Source organism: Pseudomassariella vexata (genome assembly GCF_002105095.1).
Source record: "Pseudomassariella vexata strain CBS 129021 chromosome Unknown BCR38scaffold_3, whole genome shotgun sequence".
Lineage (NCBI taxonomy): Eukaryota > Fungi > Ascomycota > Sordariomycetes > Amphisphaeriales > Pseudomassariaceae > Pseudomassariella > Pseudomassariella vexata.
In genome coordinates this window covers 2,282,929-2,300,330 of record NW_024467958.1, presented here as the reverse complement: position 1 = coordinate 2,300,330, position 17,402 = coordinate 2,282,929, and the positions used below count along the sequence as shown (strand labels likewise).

At 51.2% G+C, this 17,402-nt stretch overlaps 6 protein-coding genes across 6 annotated transcripts; 2 read left to right on the top strand and 4 right to left on the bottom strand.

Annotated features, from left to right (window-relative positions):
• Positions 1-444: 444 nt before the first annotated feature.
• Positions 445-2,092, bottom strand: BCR38DRAFT_138924 (beta-glucanosyltransferase gel1). Its single transcript, XM_040853619.1, has one exon. The coding sequence runs from the start codon at positions 1,944-1,946 to the stop codon at positions 579-581; it is 1,368 nt and encodes a 455-aa protein (XP_040719083.1). The 5' UTR covers positions 1,947-2,092; the 3' UTR covers positions 445-578.
• A 3,965-nt stretch (positions 2,093-6,057) lies between these two features.
• Positions 6,058-6,774, bottom strand: BCR38DRAFT_138884 (uncharacterized protein). The gene has a single exon (XM_040853618.1). The coding sequence runs from the start codon at positions 6,603-6,605 to the stop codon at positions 6,294-6,296; it is 312 nt and encodes a 103-aa protein (XP_040719082.1). The 5' UTR covers positions 6,606-6,774; the 3' UTR covers positions 6,058-6,293.
• A 522-nt stretch (positions 6,775-7,296) lies between these two features.
• Positions 7,297-10,328, bottom strand: BCR38DRAFT_138846 (uncharacterized protein). Its single transcript, XM_040853617.1, has 3 exons — positions 10,180-10,328; positions 9,619-9,925; positions 7,297-9,568 (listed from the first exon to the last, which is right to left on the bottom strand). The coding sequence occupies exons 2-3, from the start codon at positions 9,923-9,925 to the stop codon at positions 7,407-7,409; spliced, it is 2,469 nt and encodes an 822-aa protein (XP_040719081.1). The 5' UTR covers positions 10,180-10,328; the 3' UTR covers positions 7,297-7,406.
• Positions 10,329-11,110: 782 nt separating this feature from the next.
• On the top strand, positions 11,111-12,083 carry BCR38DRAFT_424346 (uncharacterized protein). Its single transcript, XM_040859648.1, has one exon. It carries the CDS (start codon positions 11,210-11,212, stop codon positions 11,726-11,728), a length of 519 nt encoding a protein of 172 aa, XP_040719080.1. The 5' UTR covers positions 11,111-11,209; the 3' UTR covers positions 11,729-12,083.
• Positions 12,084-14,051: 1,968 nt separating this feature from the next.
• Positions 14,052-15,074, top strand: BCR38DRAFT_482277 (methyltransferase; the record flags this gene model as incomplete). Its single annotated transcript, XM_040863482.1, has 2 exons — positions 14,052-14,844; positions 14,905-15,074. The coding sequence occupies 2 exons, from the start codon at positions 14,052-14,054 to the stop codon at positions 15,072-15,074; spliced, it is 963 nt and encodes a 320-aa protein (XP_040719079.1).
• A 405-nt stretch (positions 15,075-15,479) lies between these two features.
• Positions 15,480-17,369, bottom strand: BCR38DRAFT_138831 (uncharacterized protein). Its single transcript, XM_040853616.1, has 3 exons — positions 15,962-17,369; positions 15,826-15,907; positions 15,480-15,765 (listed from the first exon to the last, which is right to left on the bottom strand). Exons 1-3 carry the CDS (start codon positions 17,049-17,051, stop codon positions 15,612-15,614), a joined length of 1,326 nt encoding a protein of 441 aa, XP_040719078.1. The 5' UTR covers positions 17,052-17,369; the 3' UTR covers positions 15,480-15,611.
• Positions 17,370-17,402: the final 33 nt, after the last annotated feature.

Sequence of the window (17,402 nt, the reverse complement as noted above, 5' to 3'; positions counted from 1 at the left end):
TCTGCATAACTACAAGTACATATACGGTTGACACCCAAGGTTAACCTCCCGCCCTGTGTTCATCGGTACTTTGGGGACTCCATCGATCACTTCGAGTCATTGCGAACACCTCACTTTAGCCCACACAATACGAAGGAAACTTGGTAGAATAATTAATTATCGAACTTTTATGCACGACACACTGTGTAATTAACCAGCCAGCAAATTCCAGCGGCAATTCCAGTTCCTCTGCGCATGCGTGAGTCAGTAGAACGTTACCAACGGGCAGCACACCGCCGTCTTTTTTTGTTTCTCCATTCCGTAGTTCCATATTCTCAGAGCTTGAACTCTGTGTTAAGTCCCTGACTTATCATTGTGTACACATACGCGCCACGACCTAGATTTTACTAGTGGCCAAGTGCTGAATTATATCAAGTGGCTGCTAACCACGCCATCCCCTAAAGCGCCATTTCCTGTCTATCCGCTCACGGGGTTCATAATCCTTCCAAATCAACAAACGACAACCGGGAACACGCGGGTCTATTCTGAAAGACGAGACCATTTGTCCACGTGGGTGGATTTATGCGAGGTCCGCTTATTTACAGAAGGAGGGTACCGGCGAGGGTGAAGAAGCCAAAGACGCCAGCAATGGCGAATATGGCCATGTCCATGGGCGGCGCGGGACGTCCAGCAACGTTCTCGCCAGAAGCCGAAGCAGTGGTCGCCACGGATCCAGATCCGGGGGAAGCCGTTCCAGTGCTGGTCGAGCCGGCGTTCTGAGATCCGTCACCCTTGAGACCAGGGCCAGTCCCGGCACCGGCCGTCATGTACGACTTGGCCTCGTCAGGGATGGCAGGGAGGGCCGAGGAGTCGACCAGCCAGTATGCGTCCTTGGTCGGGCAGGCAACCGAGTTGGTGGTCGAGGTGAAGCCGCCATTGCCGCTAGGTGCGGTGTACTTGGCCAGAGCACTGGAGTATGCCTTGAAATCATCACTCTCGGAGACGCTGGAAGAGTCCGAGACGTCGACGATACCAAAGTCGTTTCCCTCCTTGCTGTACTCGTACAACAGACCACCAGAGTACACCATGGTCATATCGTCGCTGCTCATAAGAGCGCTGAGCTCCTCGAAGGTACGGCCGTTGGTGGTGCAACCCCACTCTGACAAAAAGATGGGCAGACCGTATCCAGTGAAGCTCTTGACCTTGGCATCCCAGCCGGACTGTGAGAAGGATGAAGGAGCGCACCACGAGTAGTCGTTGAAGGCGAAGAAGTCACTGCGCTCATCGTCGGTGCCGCAGTTGAAGTAGTGGGCAGTCTGCATGCGGTTGTTGCTGACATCGGCGGCCGAGTAACCGACAGGGATGGCACGGTAGTTCATGGAGCCAATGTACTGTCTCATGTCACGAGTGGTAGCCTTGACGTAGGGGGCAGAGAGGGTTGAGTTGAGCTTGTCGTTGATGACCTCGTTACCCGAGAAGAAGGCGAGCGTGTTGTCGTACTTCTGGAAGGCATCAATGGTGGCGAAGACGGACTGGAGGTAGGCGGCGTTGTACGACGGCTCCGGCTTGTCACGGTTGATGGAATACAGAGGGTTGTTGACATCGAGGACAAGGTAGATGCCGGCATCAGCCAGCTCTTGCATGCATGTGTCGTGATCGGCCGAGTTGTCCACCATGTAAACTCGGACAGTGTTGATGCCCAACTTCTTGAACTCGGCAATGTCTCGCTTGCAGACCGTCTCGTCGGCCAGGGGGTCCTTCATTCCAGACGAACCACCGGGCTGGTAGTCGATTCCACGGATGTAGAATCGGTCATCACCGGCCCAGAAGGCGTTGCCGGATGCGGTGACTGCGGGAAGGGAAGATGCACGCTTGGGGAGCTGAGGCGTGGTCCTGGTGGGATCGGTAGGGTTGGCGCTCACAAGGGAGGCAGCCGCCAGAGCGGAGGCGAGAGCATACGAACGCATCTTTGTTTTGGTAGTATGTGACTAATTGGTATCAAATCCGAAAGCTCGAGTTCCAATTGGTATTGTAGTGTTGGTGTCGTGGGCAAGAAAAACCAAGTAGTCGCGGTCCCGAAAGAGTGAGGGATGCGGAAGCCGTCACAAAAAAAGACCCGGTTGAGGTCGAATTACAAAGTTGATTAAGAAGAGCAACAAGAGCGAGTGAGTTGCTCAGAGGAGAAATCGTCGAGTGAGACACTTAACTATAAGCGATCGGAATGGTGAATATGGGAGGGAAAAGGGGGAAGGAACGAGTTTATGTCCAAGTGGGAGACCAGTGCAAGAAAAAGGAAAGAGCTGGCCGAATGTCACACAAATCGAGAGGCAGGTCCGTCAGCCCCAAAACAGGGAGGCAGAGGGGGTATGTCCACAAAAGTGAATTTCGTGATATGCATAGTAACTGGCTTTCAACACGAGCGTGGTTGCCCGTCTCGAGCAATGCAAGACCGGGCATGTTGGCATTAGTGGCAGGTGGATGCGCTTTGGCTGCAAGCGCTTCCAGTAAGATTGCTGAAGGGTGTCGGCCCAGAAGCTCGAAAGCAGAGGTACCATGAGTGAGTGACGGTTGGCTGTACGAGACTGTGCAGTTCCCTCTAGCCTTGCCGCACCGTGGCAATGTCTGCATTATCCGTCTCTGCTGATGGAGGGTGTAAATAGCAAGAACAAGTTGATGGTGTGGATCCTTATTGCCTCCACAGGGCGCCACTGGCCGGGATGCAGGGATGCGGCGAATCAAGTGCTGTCGGTTTAATTGTCAATCATCATCTCTCACACACGTGAATGCCAGTCAAATGTTTCCATTTGCATATTTCGGCCTGTCAACACTGCCTCAAGTTTCGACTTCAGACCTGATCCCCTGACGGGCCGATCGTCTGTGGCAGGGTTTTGAATCACTTCCCAGCCTGCCAGCTTCATTTGATGCCAAACTTAACTTGCCAACTTACTAACCGCTCGTCCGTGATTTCTCCAGCGATGGGATGCCCAGCGCACCATCTTTTACCCACAGTCTCGTATCCAAGGTGATCCACGGTTTTGGCCCTGGGGTGGACGGATTTGTTTCCCACTGATTGATCCCTTCTCCACGGCCGATTCATCTGATAGAACTCCTATGATTGGAGGTTTCACGCCTAAGCAAATTTCGGCGATCGTATGCGCCAGATTTGTCTGACGGTCATACCACTGGCCGTCGAACCGTTTCAAGACAATGCTCAGTGCCACTTGCTAACGACTTGGTTTCTCTTCTATTTGCATCTCGATGCCGTCATTCGGTAACAAAAGCCTGCTTTCGGTACCTGCATTTGTCTCCATTGTCTCCATAGTCTCCATAGTCTCCATCATCTCCATATCCATCGACTCATCGACTCCGTTCCCAGGGGAATTCTCCACGTCGTATCCGCTTAACTTCGAACTGGAGAGAAAATACACCCCGTTCCGTCTTGGTATTTACTGTGCTCCTATGGCCCCTTTGATATCATCAGTCGCCGCGCTAGAAGTCCCCCAGCTCACCTCGCTTGGGGAGTATCGATATTCTACATATAGTTGTTGTGGTTGAAGTCTTCAGCAGGTCAGCATGCATGGGTCTTGCTATCAATAGTGCTTGTCACCAAAATCAAGCATCTGCGTCTTGGCTTGCCAAGAAGACAAGGTCCTTGGCAACGGATCTGGCGTTGCTAAAGTGCGACTTGTTCTCGATGTGCGACGCCTTGCCCTCCCCAAACAGCACTAGCATCGGCGATGGCGGGCACGGGACTCGTGACCCTGTACGACTTCCAGAAGTGCCGGAAGATACGAAGGATGTTGCGGACCGTGCAACAACTCGCTTGACGTATCCTTGACATATCCTTGACATATCCTTGACATATCCTTGACATATCATTTCCAGACCTCCAACATTCCCAAATCATCCAACGACGGCGTATCACAGTCGAAATCGACGCAATCTTTCTGATTTGATTGGCTATTTTGCTGCAAGCAGCACTGGTTCTTTGTGCTTTAATAGAGGGCAGACAATTCTGACCGCATAGTAGATGGTCCCTCCCGCATCCTGTGTACTACCTTGAGGCCTGAGAGGGCGCCTCAACTCATGAACGTCATGACGGCTCACCTAACTGTTTCGATTGACGAGCTTCAGCCAATCCCATCATCCGAATTAACGAGGGATTAGAGCACACTGTGTCGACTCGGTCTAGATGGCCACGAGGACCTAGCTATACTCACGATGCCGTAATTGGCCACGTGGTCGTCAATTGAACTAGTCCATGCCCGGGTTTGAATGTGGATATAGGTCCCTATGCTCATGATGCAGTGCATACTGGCATAATGCACAAGCCGTAGGCCAACAAACTGCGGAAAGGAATGCGCTAGTGGGTGTACGCTAATTCGATCGTCGGGACAATGGCCCTGACGACATAGCCTTTCCTTAGCTCTGCGCACCTTGAATGCGGTGGCGTGTAGAAAAGCTTTGAGTGATACGTGTTCAGCCGAGGTGAGAGAAATGCGTAAATCCAAACAATGAGGTTTGGGGAAAGGAATCTGGCTTGACATCGGCCCAGTGCTCTGCGCGGAATAGGTAATGTATTAAAGATAGCAGAGTCCGTACACTAGTCACAAGTAAGCCTGGGTGGCATATGACTACAGTATTCGGCTTTGATTCTTGTCAACAAGCACCTGAAGGTTGTCATTGGAAAGGACCTGGATATCACAGATGACCCATAAGTTGAAGAAGCAGTTCAAGAGCTGGAGCTCCTGCTGTTGTTGCCCATGTTCAACTGTCGACACCTAACCGCACTACATCATGATGGGGGTAGCCGAAGCCTGCCCACGAACCCCGAGTAAACAGGCTGTTTCTCAGGCTTTCATATCTTTCTACCCCACTACGTATCACTGTATCGCCTCTTGCACCATGCCAAGGAAGCGAGTTCACATTACTGACCCTCCAACTGCAAAGTCAGCTAAAGTCGTTGGCAAAAGATGAGAATTGGCGTTGCAGATTCCGCAGTAAAACATAATTTGTAACCCAAGAACATATTTTGTTCAATTGCTCAATAAATATCTTGCCATCGATCTGGTGCTATGTCGTTCCATACGTAAGAGGTGATAAAAGTGGACCAGGTCGTGCCTTCGAGTATCTAGGAAAGAACCAAGAGACCTGTCCAAACGTGTCTACAAGAAATCCATAAAGTATTCCACTTTGGTGAGTCGGAGCCGGACCAGAAAGCCAGCATTTGGTGATCGTAATCTCCCCTGGAAACAATCATTTCCCTATTTTTCGTTGCGTCCATCAACCTCTATACCTGAAGTACCAAATAGCTGGGCGCCTTACCAAATTTTCCCCATGCAAGAACATCTCGTGGTTTTCATTTGCCCGGAATTCTGAGCACCACAAGCTCTTCCCTTATTCTAAGGCTACTGGTCACAAAATAACCCCATTCGACTCAAGGTTCTTTTCGTGTCACAACAGTCAATAACCTCAGCCGTTCTGATAGAATGCCAGGCAAATGTAAGAACTTCAGCTTAGTGTCTCGACTGTGAGTTTTCTCCAGAAGACTGACTGCATGTAGAAAAATAATTTCCAAGTTGAAATATGACTGTGTTGCAGAATGCAAGTTGACGTTTCTTTATATTCGGGCCAATCGAAACCCAGGATGCCCTCATGGGCAAGCCGCTGATGGAGGGCCTCTTGACTTGTAGTGCATCAAAGCGATAGGGCGAGGAGGGTGTGCCCGACCGTGACCAGACTTCATTCGCTATTCCAGCATCGGCTGGGTAACGCCAATTTCCTCCTTGTTGTCTTTCAGGGCGGATCGACATAATCCTAGTGCTGAAAATATGGGTAGACATGCCATTGCAATGTCAGAGGTGGGTCATGACAATGGAATAGTTTGTCGATGAGAGGAGAATATGCGTGAATACAATGTATTTGATGATATAGCCCTGTGATACCGGCTCCTTCAGACTTCTGGTTCCACGTCTTGCTTTGCCAGGACTCTTGCACGACCTTGTAGCGTTAGATTGGCGTGATCAATAATGCCTGAAGAGACAGGCTGTAATCCACCTCTGTACTGTGTTTTTCCCCTTCGGGTTTTTTCCCTTCGGGTTTCTGCGAACGCCCAGCAGGCGAAGACGATCTCGAGACCGTCGCTCCTCTGGCGTCAATAACCGTCTCCTGATAAACCGCTCAGGGAGTAAATAACACCGTGGACCAAGTCTTGCTCTCAATCTAGCCGGCCGCGCGAGCATTCCGACTTTGGCCACTCACGGGGCATCTTGTAGTCTGCTTCCAACTCTTGGGTATCATATTCTCTAACCCTCTCAACCAAATTTCCTCGATCCCCCCGTCTGTACCTTCTTCTCCCCACCAGTAGCCTTCCCCTTCTCCCCCTCCTTCTTCGGCCCGCCCTTATCGCGTCCTTTGCCAATCATCTCGAGATGCCCGGCCCGCTCGCCCAGCAACTTCTCCGTCTTGATGGTCATGCCCGCGTTGAGCTTCTTCTGCGTCTTGTCGGCCGTCGTCGTCTTCTTGGACTTGGCTACGCGCGCGCCCTTTTTCGTCTTGCCGCTTGCGGGGCGCGAAGACGCCGCTGGGGGCTTGGCGGCGGATTTCTTGATGGTTCCTTGGGCCATTTCTTTGGCGATGGTGGTGGTAGAGGGGGGACTGGAAGGTTGGGAAAGTGTTAGAAGTGGCAACGAGGTGCTTCAATCGCCTCGGTCCTCTGTACGGCGGCAGCAAATGTCCAACGCTTGGGTGGCTTTCCGATGTTACGATCGATCTCCAGAGGAAAGTAGTTTACATGTCGTTAGTTTGGCAAAAAAAAAGTCTGCCCCACCAAGAACCTTCAAAGTTCAGGTCCACAGTTTCCCGGGTAACCTCCTCCGACTGTCACAAGATGGTTGGCTTCAAGCTACACTTGATGTTTTTTGATTGATCCCAGTCCTGAATCTATCGACTTTGAACTAAAGTATCCCCTTCTCAACTCCAAATTATACGAGATATATATGCCTATGCCTAAAAAACGTCTTTATCATCGGGTATCTCTCCGTCTTTCCCTAATTATATATCAACCCAAACCCTTCCTATTCCATCGAAACATCAAGATGCAAAAAACCCCTGAACTCCTGCCCAGCCTCCGGCATGTCACTTTTCATGCTCCGTCAACAAATGCTACCAACCCCAAACACCAGCGCCATGCCTATTCCAAGGTCTGATATAGTACAAGTATCGTGATAAAAAGAAATCGGTGGGAGAGAAGTTTTGGCCCATCGGAAAAAGAAAACGTCTAATAAGTACATAAAGTATGTCGTGAGTGAGTGGGTATCTCCATCGTGCAACGCTGCCGTAGCGACAATTCTTGGCGCGAGAAGGACTTGAAACATAGGGAATGATACGATCAGACTATCGGGTCTGTCTCGAAGCTTTGCAAAGCTCTATTGGACATTCAAAAACAAATCGTCACCCCTCCGCGTAGGCGTCAATTTGGGCTGCCATATCGGTGTAGCGGGCAGACCCCCAATCATTCGTGGCGACATCATGGCAGCGGCGTCGGGACTCAGGAGTCCGTCGGCGCCACGACCGCCTTGCCGCATCCACTGCTGGCCCTTCTGGCTATTCTCGAGCGACATGGCCACGGCTTTCTGGCTGCCCCTGCGTTTGGCCAGGAGGGAGCTGGCCACGGAGCTCGTGGTTGCGGCGCTGGTAGGCGATGCGAAAGAGGCGATGTGCGGGCGCGGTACCTGCCGTGTGTCGAGTCTAGGTGGATTTCTGGATAGGTCTCGGGATGTTCTGCCTTTGGGAGGGTTCAGTGGGGGTATAGGGAAGGCAGGCATGTCCTTCAGCAAAGTAGGTCTGGATGGAGGTTGGGGAGAGAAACCGGAACCCGAAGTCTGAACGGGTGGCTTGGGCCTATTCATGTTATCCATGGTGCTTAGATTTGAGTAACGTCTCGGGTTGAGCGGCGGAGGGTAAGCCGACGGCGAACCTCTCACGGGCTGGACAGCACCTAGCGTCGGACTAGGTTGGCCGGGTGGTGATGCCGTGAAATCCGGGCGTTTCGGGGGTGGTACGATACGCAGTGTTGCACCGTCTAAACGACCCGGGATCTTGGGATATTTGACGGGGGAACGCCCGGTTGGGGTCCGTGGAGATTCCACGACAGGAGACAATGCGGCCTGGGATAGACGACCACGCTCCGCCTCGCCACCGACATATTCGTCCTCATCGTATGCGCTGGTAGACGACGTGGCGATGGTAGTTGCCGAGTCCTGCGAAACGTTCGAATCCGAACGGCCCTTCCTCCGTCCAGCGCTGTTACTGCGACTAGCCAGTGCAGCGAGTGGCTTCACTCCTGGACGCACAGCACTGGCCTGCGAGTACAGGCTCGAAGTACGAGACATACTGGAGTCGGCAACATTCCTCGGCATCATCGCAGGTTTTGGCCTAGAAACATCCGGCCTGGCGGATGCTGCAGATATCGCTGCCGCCATGGCAGCAGCCTCTTCCTTCTTTTCGATCGGCGACTTGGTCAGTGGTGTGTACGTATCCAGCTCGGCCGCCTCGGCAACCTGAGCAAGTTGTGACTGGCGATAGTCGTTACTTAGAACCCAGTTGCCCCACCTGTCGGCCACATAATAAGTCGTTGCTGACTGAGGATCCGATGGGGGTGGGCGCCAAATTTGCATTCCTTCTGCCGCTTCCGTGTCCAGATCCGCGAAGGCCGTTATGTTGGTCATCGTACTTGTCCTGTCTGTCTGTGGCGGCTGCGAAGACTGAGGGCGCAAAGTGGACTTTATCGGAATGGACAATGTCAGTGAGGGCTTCACTGCCCTTACCGGCTTGGGTGGAAGGAGTTTCGACAATCGTCTTTGGGCTACCGGGGGTGGTGTCTGCACCGGGGCGATATCGCTTCGGGGGCGAGATATAGCGAGACCGATGGTGCTACGGTCGACACCAGCGCTCCCAGAAGGTGGCGGGGGTGGGGTATCTTGCCACTGTTGATTTCTCAAGATCGGAGGTGATATGTGGAAGATCCTCGAGAGGCGTTGGGCTGCTGCCTCGACACCTCCCAAGGAACTACTGTTTCTCTTCTCATCCATTGGGAAGAATCCATCATCGTAGAACTCGGGGTACTGACGCCTCCTCACACGTCGGGCTAGGAATATTGCCAACAAAGCCAGGCCAATGGCTCCAGCCACGCCCACTGAGATTCCCACGATCTGAGCTGTTGCAAGCTTAGCAGGGGCTGGCGCTGATGCTCCGGTGGGCTGAGGATCTGTCGTTGCAGTTGCAGCAGCGGTTGTCGACGACGAGGATGGCGAGGGCGGTGCGGATTGTGTTGACGTTATCCTCGAAGTCGTAAATGTTGTTGGTACTATAGCAGTACTCACTGGACTGGCTGAGTATGTCCGGGATACCGAGTTCGACATGCTCTGCGTGGCCGAAACCAAAGTCCTGGTTGAAGTTGGAGTTTCAATGATGATGATTCCCGTCCCAGAAGTCGGAACCACCAGGGTGGCCGATAGTGTTGGATGGGTATTGGGCAGTGCGCTCACTTGACCTGAACACATCTTATAGGCTTTGGAGACGACCGTGGCTGTAGGTAATCAGCAAGAGATGCAGCAGCCATCTTAGCACGACTCTTACCGTCGACTTCACCGGTGCGGCAATACCCAAGCTGATCCGAGGCGACGATACACTGAACAGCGCCCTCCCCTATCGTAAACCCAGTTTGTGTGTGTTGCGAGCACAGACATTGTAAAGAAGGAGACGCCCCGCAAGCCGTCGACAAGAAATTGAGTTCTATGAACGATTCGACGCAGTCCTGAGCACAGTCGGGTATAAAGGCGCTGACTTGGCTAACAAGGTGGGCCATGTATCCGTGGGCGGTCGATATCGAGATCCATATTAACAGCTGATGAAGCAGAGGCTTGAAGGCCATTCTATAGAACATCTGAGGAGGTATGTCAATGTTTGATATTCTTCAACGGCTGTGTCCATCATGTCAAGCGGACAGGGCTTAGCATGACTTAGACTTGGGACCGGAGATGCCAAAGATGAAAACCAAGAGAAGATCCTCCACATAAATCATGGAGAAGAGACAAGAGAAGAGACACGAGAAGAGTAGGTACCCCGTTTCAGAGGCCACCCGGGTCCAAGATGCGGTCGGGCCAAGGATATATAGGAAGACTTGATCATGCGACTTACCTAGGGAATAGAAAGATGGACTCGGAGAGACGGCTAGCATCTCCACATGGTAGTCTAACACAGCCAACAAACAAGAGTATGCACGGGTCTAATAACGGGACAGAGCTCAAAAAGAATACGCAAGAAAACCGAATAGTCAGAGAGAAGCCTCAAAGATCAATGGAAGGAAGAAAAAAAAGGAAAGGAGATTTGCTGCAGAATGCAAGCAGAAACTACGACAGGAACGCGCGGGAAGGGAAAGGGTCATCAAATGAAGGCCGCTGGGCTTTCATTACAACGGCATCCATAATGCACCGCATCAGCAGATAGCCAGGCAGGCCACTAGTATCTCTTCGTCGACAATGAAAAGGTAGCATTGGGCTATGAATGCTGGAAGTAAGCGGCTCCGAATGAGAGACATGCACGCAGTGCCGCCGCCAGGTACCATCGTCGACGCAGTACAAAAGTTATCCGACCCAGGGTGCGTCATGGCTTAGATTCTGCAGCAAGATGCGGACGGCATTGCGTGGGACATTTCCCTCGAAAGCCCAGAAAAGGTCGTTTTGTGTGGTCGCCGGCGGTCCTCATTGGCCGCGCCTGGGCAATTTGCCCTCCTCTCAGTGGTCAAGAGGTTGGCACCCCAGGCGACAGGACTAAATGCGAAGGGCGAACGGGATCAGCAAGAACAGAAATGCGAAGGGCGGAGTAAGAGATGCAAGATGGGAGGTAGGCTGTGTGCCGTCAGATTGGGTGCGATGGTGTATTTTGGTGTGGCAGCTAATTTGCGCGCGCCTAAAAATTGTCCTGAGGGAAGAAAGGGACAGCGCGTAGAAATGGTATGGGATGAGCGTCAGCCAATTGAGGCGGTGCTCAACTCGCCCGATTTGAACGACTGCGACGCAAAGGCCATTATGTCCGTGGACTCCTGTTTGAACCCGTCGCAAGGCGCAACTGACTGGATAACCTCCCCAACTGCATTTTTGTAGATTGATTTGGGGGTTCTCGGATCCACTATGCCTTGCCATCGAATCTATCAAGACACCGTCTTGGGATGGGTTGGTGCAAGCTAGGATGCGAAAGGACATTGTACTTTTTCCAAAGTTGCCAAGCTCTGTCAATCGACATTTTCACCAACTCACCGGTCGGCTATACACGACCAGAAACTACACGACGAGAAACTCTTGTCGCCGACCGGGGTTCCGGCAGACGGGCCGCTGGTCTCGCCATTGGCGGCCATCTTCAAGGTGACATTTCGTGGCATTTCGGCACCCGGAGATCTCACGATACCTTAAGGTATGATCTCATCGTCGTCATGATTGCATTGCCGCCGGGGGATACCGTTCGCAAACACGTTCTAATACATATGTGTTTGTTCATTTTGATCAAACCATCCCAGGATACCTTCCTGCAACTGTATTTGTGGTCACTTGGGACGAAATTATCACGGCTAGTACCGACAATCATGTCGCTGAAGAGTATGGCCAGACCGCGAACGGGGCATACCTGGCTAAGCCTGGACCATTCGTACATACTCCTCGAGGTGCCGTATCTTCTATATGGACAGGACTAGTAGATTCTTGTTTCAAAATCATACCGAAGCGCCGGGGATTGTGATGAGTATTCAATTATCAATATGGGTCACTGATGGTACTTAGGTACCCACAGGAGGTCTAAGATGCCAAAGAATCGGTTAGTTTCAATTGCCGAGTATTCAGAACCATCATCGCTGGATCATGCCATTGGCGGTGAATGAATGTATTGGCAGAGATGAGGCCACTGGAAGTGATGAGAGAGCAGGAATTCGATTCAGAGTTCGGGAACAACAAGCTGCTCGACTCCATGGCTTGACTGAACCACGTGCGCTTCAGTGTTGGTAGTAAGAAGTGTCGACAATATTGAACAAGCCCTTCCTAGGGTTATCGCAGGGACGATTTCGGTATGACATGAAGACATCACCGTTTATTAGTTTCGGTACCTATTGCGATCCCGGTCATTTATACGTGAATTTGCTTTGCATGCAATACCTACATACCTTACGGGTTCAGATAGAGACTCGCATACACGGAACAAGTCTTTGTCCCCCTTTGAATCTTGATATTGGAACATCTAACACCAAACACAATTATCCAAGTACTTTGAAACTAACGGTTATATTTCCACCGACACTCATAGCCCACTTATAGGGCTGGTATAATGAAATATAATTGCCGTGCTCGCGTTCAATTATGTCGCCGGGTCCGACTAACGCAGAAAAGATGGAGACGCTAGACGAGCGCCATAACATCGCCAAATGTAAACGCAGAACAAAGAGACTTGACGATCACGATCAGGATGAAACACTTTGTATCAGTATGCCTTTGTGGACTCCGAATACCAACAATATTACTGGTGACCACTTTGGCCTGCGCCCCTGTTGGGTTCGCAATGTCGATGCTACTGCTTTTCTGGGTTACCAATATAGCCTAAAAACACCCCATCTGCAAGATAAATGCATTGCATGGCTTAACACTCGCACGATAAGGATATCCTTGATAAAAACGGTTCGATGTCATCAAGCCAATCTTGAAGGCTCTTGGAGTCCTTACGAACCATGCTGACTATTCTATGATCAGTGAACCTGCTGACCCTGGCCAGAGATGGCGAACGACGGACAGTGTGCATTAGTTCAGAACAAGGACGAGGATACCACCTCAAGTTTAATAGGGCACTGGATGAGTATGGATCTCGCAGAACTCACAAAGTGGGCAATGAAAAGCCCGAAAGTTGCAGCCAAGCAAAGCTAAGAGACTCAAACGTAAGACCAGGCCTATGTGATATCTTGTATGAATAGGATATCTGGGCGGCGTGGCTTCAGCATGAGATAAATAGCTTCAATATAAAACCAAAGACAGAATTCAATATGCACATCAATAGCCACGGTATTATGAACTAGGGTAAGATCTCATATGTATGGGTATTGTTAGCTTGTAGCAGAGAGCGTGCGCAGCATCCGAGGAGTGAAACAACCGGTGTCCATTCTGCTCAAGTATTACACGATGGCCCGTATTCTAGTAACAGCGAGAGCAACAATACAGTCTCTCATGTGCGGATCCGAGAAGCATAGGGCAATTAGTGATGACGAAGGCACATACATACTTCTAAAAATTAACGTCCACGGCTCCAAAAAGAAATCTGATACTGGAAATTCATTATTCATTTGCTATTGTTGAATCGAATTGCTGCTCGATTCCCTGCACCAACTATGTCTCTCGTCCACTACTTGACTCAGGAATTGTACAAGATCCACTGGTGGATGAAGAGTCCGACTACCTGTAACTTGGATAGCCTTGACCAGAGCTTACTGATCGCTTTACACAGTGAGTCATTATATTGAGATCACACTTCATCATGTACTTAGTATGTAAGTTGTTAGAGAGACTTATACGCGCTTGGTAGTAACTAACACTGTGCGGGTCAATCAGGTTTAAAGACAAGGTTGCGGCACAGCGCAACAACGTTGTTCTTTCAGCCTATCAGCATTCAAGAGGTGTCACACTATCCAGAGCTTTACTGGGTCAGGCTTGAATGCTCACATATATCCAATAGCCTATATCAGGAGAGAGATTCCCTTTACTTTCGTGGGAGCGCGATATTTCATCTCCCACACATCTCCCCTCTCGTCTTTCATGCGAGTTCGGTAGAGTGCGCTCATCCTTCCCCGGGCTTTTCCCAGATTCCATGAAAAATTGATTTGCTAACTCGGCCAGCAGTATTGTATTGACTCTATTAATTCAATTGAATTGCTCGCTAGTACTTCTACAGGACTTATCTTTTCTTCCTGTGGAGGTTCGCCATCCACAACGAACTTCCCCACCACCCTATCGATCCCTTCACCCATCCAACTCAGCCGAACCATGTCTTCTTCTCCCTCCCCTTCCCCGTCCCTCCTCGCCCGCACCCACACCCTGCTCTGGGCCCTGGCGGACCCCTGGCTCTTCATGGCCATATCCGCCTCCTGGCTCCCTAGCACCATCCTCACCCTCCTCCGGAACCGCGAACTCGCCATCCTCCTCTCCCCTTCCAAGCTGCAAGGCGTCTGGTTCGGCAGATTCTGGGGCTGGGCCGGGCCCAATATCAAGCTGTCCAGGGAACCGATGGTGATTTCGCTGCTTGAGGGTCGTACGTGCGGCGGGAGGGTCGTGGAGGAACCTACAGGGAACGGCATTGAGGGCGTTGTTGTGGAGATTGGGGCCGGCAGTGGGTTCTGGGTGGATGTTTTTAAGGAAAGGGATTTGGGAAAGGGGGAGGGCAAGGCGTCGAGTATTGATGGACAGGCAGTTGCGGGGACTGGGGCTGGTGTGGTGAAGCGGACGAGTGGTGTTAGAGGTCTTGTCACGCGCATCTATGGGGTTGAGCCGAATCGGGAGCAGCACCCGAGTTTAAGGCAGAAGATCAGTGAGGCTGGGCTCGAGGATGTTTACGAAATCGTGCCCGTGGGAATTGAGGATTTGGATAACCCGAGCAAATGGGACGGCAAGGTTGAGAAGGGGAGTGTGGATTGTATCGTTTCCATTCTGTGTCTGTGCAGTATCCCCGAGCCGCAGAAGAACTTCAAGGAACTTTATGGGTACTTGAAAAAAGGGGGGAGGTGGTATGTGTTTGAACACGTACGGGCTGAGGGAAATTGGGGAATAAGGATATTTCAAGGTGAGTTTGCTATGCGATGATGACATTGAGACACAGGCAGAGGGCTAATGACATCGACAGCATTCACTAATCTGTTCTGGCCTCACTTTTTGGGCGGTTGCCAGTTGTGTCGTCCGACGGAGAAGTGGTTGAGAGAGGCAGGGCCTTGGGATAAGGTCGATGTTGGCCAACCTCCTGGCGAGCAGTGGCATCACTGTGTCCCACACATTCTCGGTGTCTTCACGAAATAATTTCTGAGTCTGGTCATAATGACTTACAAACCAGAATCAAGGGGCTCTGGCTAGAATGGGTTGCATTGTTTGTCGTCGGGGCCTTGGCTCAAATGACACATTGATATTACCCCAAATGACAGAAGTAAGCTACTCTAAAGTTTTCGACTGACTTGCTATAGTATGCAGACAATATTCTATATGATTAATTTCTTGCGTACACATCAGTTGTCATGAAAAACGTACCATGCAATGAAACCGTGCATGTCTTATGAAGCGAAGATTGTTCGTTTTATTTTCAAGAAGTTCTATAAATATTATCATGAAAATCCCATCCCGTTCGATGACAGATTATCTCTAAGAGTTATGCGTGTTGGCAATTATTTGCTGAATGTCGGGCGAACGATGCTAGAGTTAAAAGTAACGCACTCACACATATTATCAATGAGTATGGGGTATTATGTAGAAATATTTGTGTATTGTGGGATATAGATGATATTTTCGTTACTCATTATTGCCTGCACGGCATGTAACATCCTCAACTAACCATGTTACCGTTCAAATTCCACGATACTGTTCCTGCGCCGATTTAAGGGAATGACGTCGATCGCGCCCGTGAGTATTGTCATCGTGCTCAATGACAGGCTCACCAAAATGTTGCTTCATAACAGACGGAGGGACTTGAGCGGCATCGGTAGGATCTCGATTCGAACTGCAATTTGATTAGATAAGCTGAAGGCGTAGGTGGGGGCGGTGATGATCACGTACTTACGAGGAACTGAATGTCTTATTGCCACCGAAAGTTTTCGAGCCGTCAAGGTTGCTATCGACGCGAGGATCAACCTTGTTCAGAACTGCAAATAAATTAATATCGCGTACCATAGATTGACGGAGTAGGGAATAAATACTGTCACTCTTGTGAGGACCGGCAGTGTTGGGAGCTGGGCCAGAATGAGTGTGGAGACCTTCCCCGTGAGTGCCGTGAGTGCCGTGAGTGCCGTGGGTACCGGTAGTGTTGTGTTCACCAGTACTACCGTGAGTACCGGTGGTACCGTGAGTGCCAGTGGTGTGGGAACCGGAGCCGACGCCGCCATGTGTAACATTAGGGCCAGTCCCTTGAGTACCAGTTGTACCAGAACTACCGTACGTGTTGCCAATAGTACGCGAGGCATCACGGTCGGAGTCAACACGAGGATCGGCCGCGTTCATGTACTTGGAATCGTGGGGACCAGCAATGCCCTCGCGACCGGATCCACCGACAGCACCGTGGGTGTTGCCCATTTTGTGACCAGATGCGTCGGAGTCGATACGAGGGTCAGCTTTGTTCAGGAGATCCTTCTTATGAGGCCCCTCGGTGTTGGGGGCAGGGCCGCCGGTGGATGAAAAGTGGGATGCGCCCCCAGTGGAGTGTGAGCCAGTAATGCCGGAGTTAATACCACCGAATGTATCTGGATGGGCAGGGTGGTCACGATGAGAATCTATTCTGGGATCGGCCGCGTTGGCAACCCTGGAGTTGTGGGTACCGTGAGTGCCCGTTGGCTGCGGATGGCCACCAGTTGTGCCAGTGAGGCCAGAGGTACCGTGGGTGCCGCTCATGTTGGAATGGTTATCACCGAGAGCTGAGGTGCCGTGTGTACCGGTGATGTTATGACTTCCACCAAGCCCTGAAGTGCCAGCTGTGCCGTAAGTCCCACCGATGCCCGAGCTGGGTGCAGCCCGGTGGTCACGGTCGGAGTCGATTCGAGGATCCACGGCGTTGGCAACGCGAGAGTTGTGAGTGCCGTGGGTGCCAGTTGGCTGTTCGTAAGCACCGGTGGTGCCTGCAGTGTGAGAGCCAGTGGTACCGGCGGGGTTGGCACGATGATCACGGTCGGAATCTATTCTAGGATCCGCCGCGTTGGCTGCGCGAGTGTTGTGGGTGCCGTGCGTCCCAGTAGGCTCCTCGTGGGTCTTGTCCGAGGACACGGTGTCCTTGATCTTGTTGACAATGGAAGACATGATGAGTGGTAGCTGTTAGTTTGACTTGATGAAGATAGCTGAAGTAATAATTTTGAAGTAGGTTTTGGGGGTATCAGAAAGAGGTGAGTTGCTGAATATGATGATATTACGATAGGTTTCAATAAGAGTTTGAGGAACGACTGGAGTGTTTAAGTAGTGAATGAGCGTCGTCTTGCGTCCTGAGACTTTCCCGTTGTGGAAGACACCTGCTTCGTCCGTCCTGTTCCAAGGAATGAGGAAAGCTTGCAAACAGCTTGAGTGTACTTGCAAACCCTCTGTCATCATAGGTTCGTCATCGCCCTTGGGTAAAGCAGCTCTATCCTGGATTCATGTTGGCCAGTGCCTGAAGTG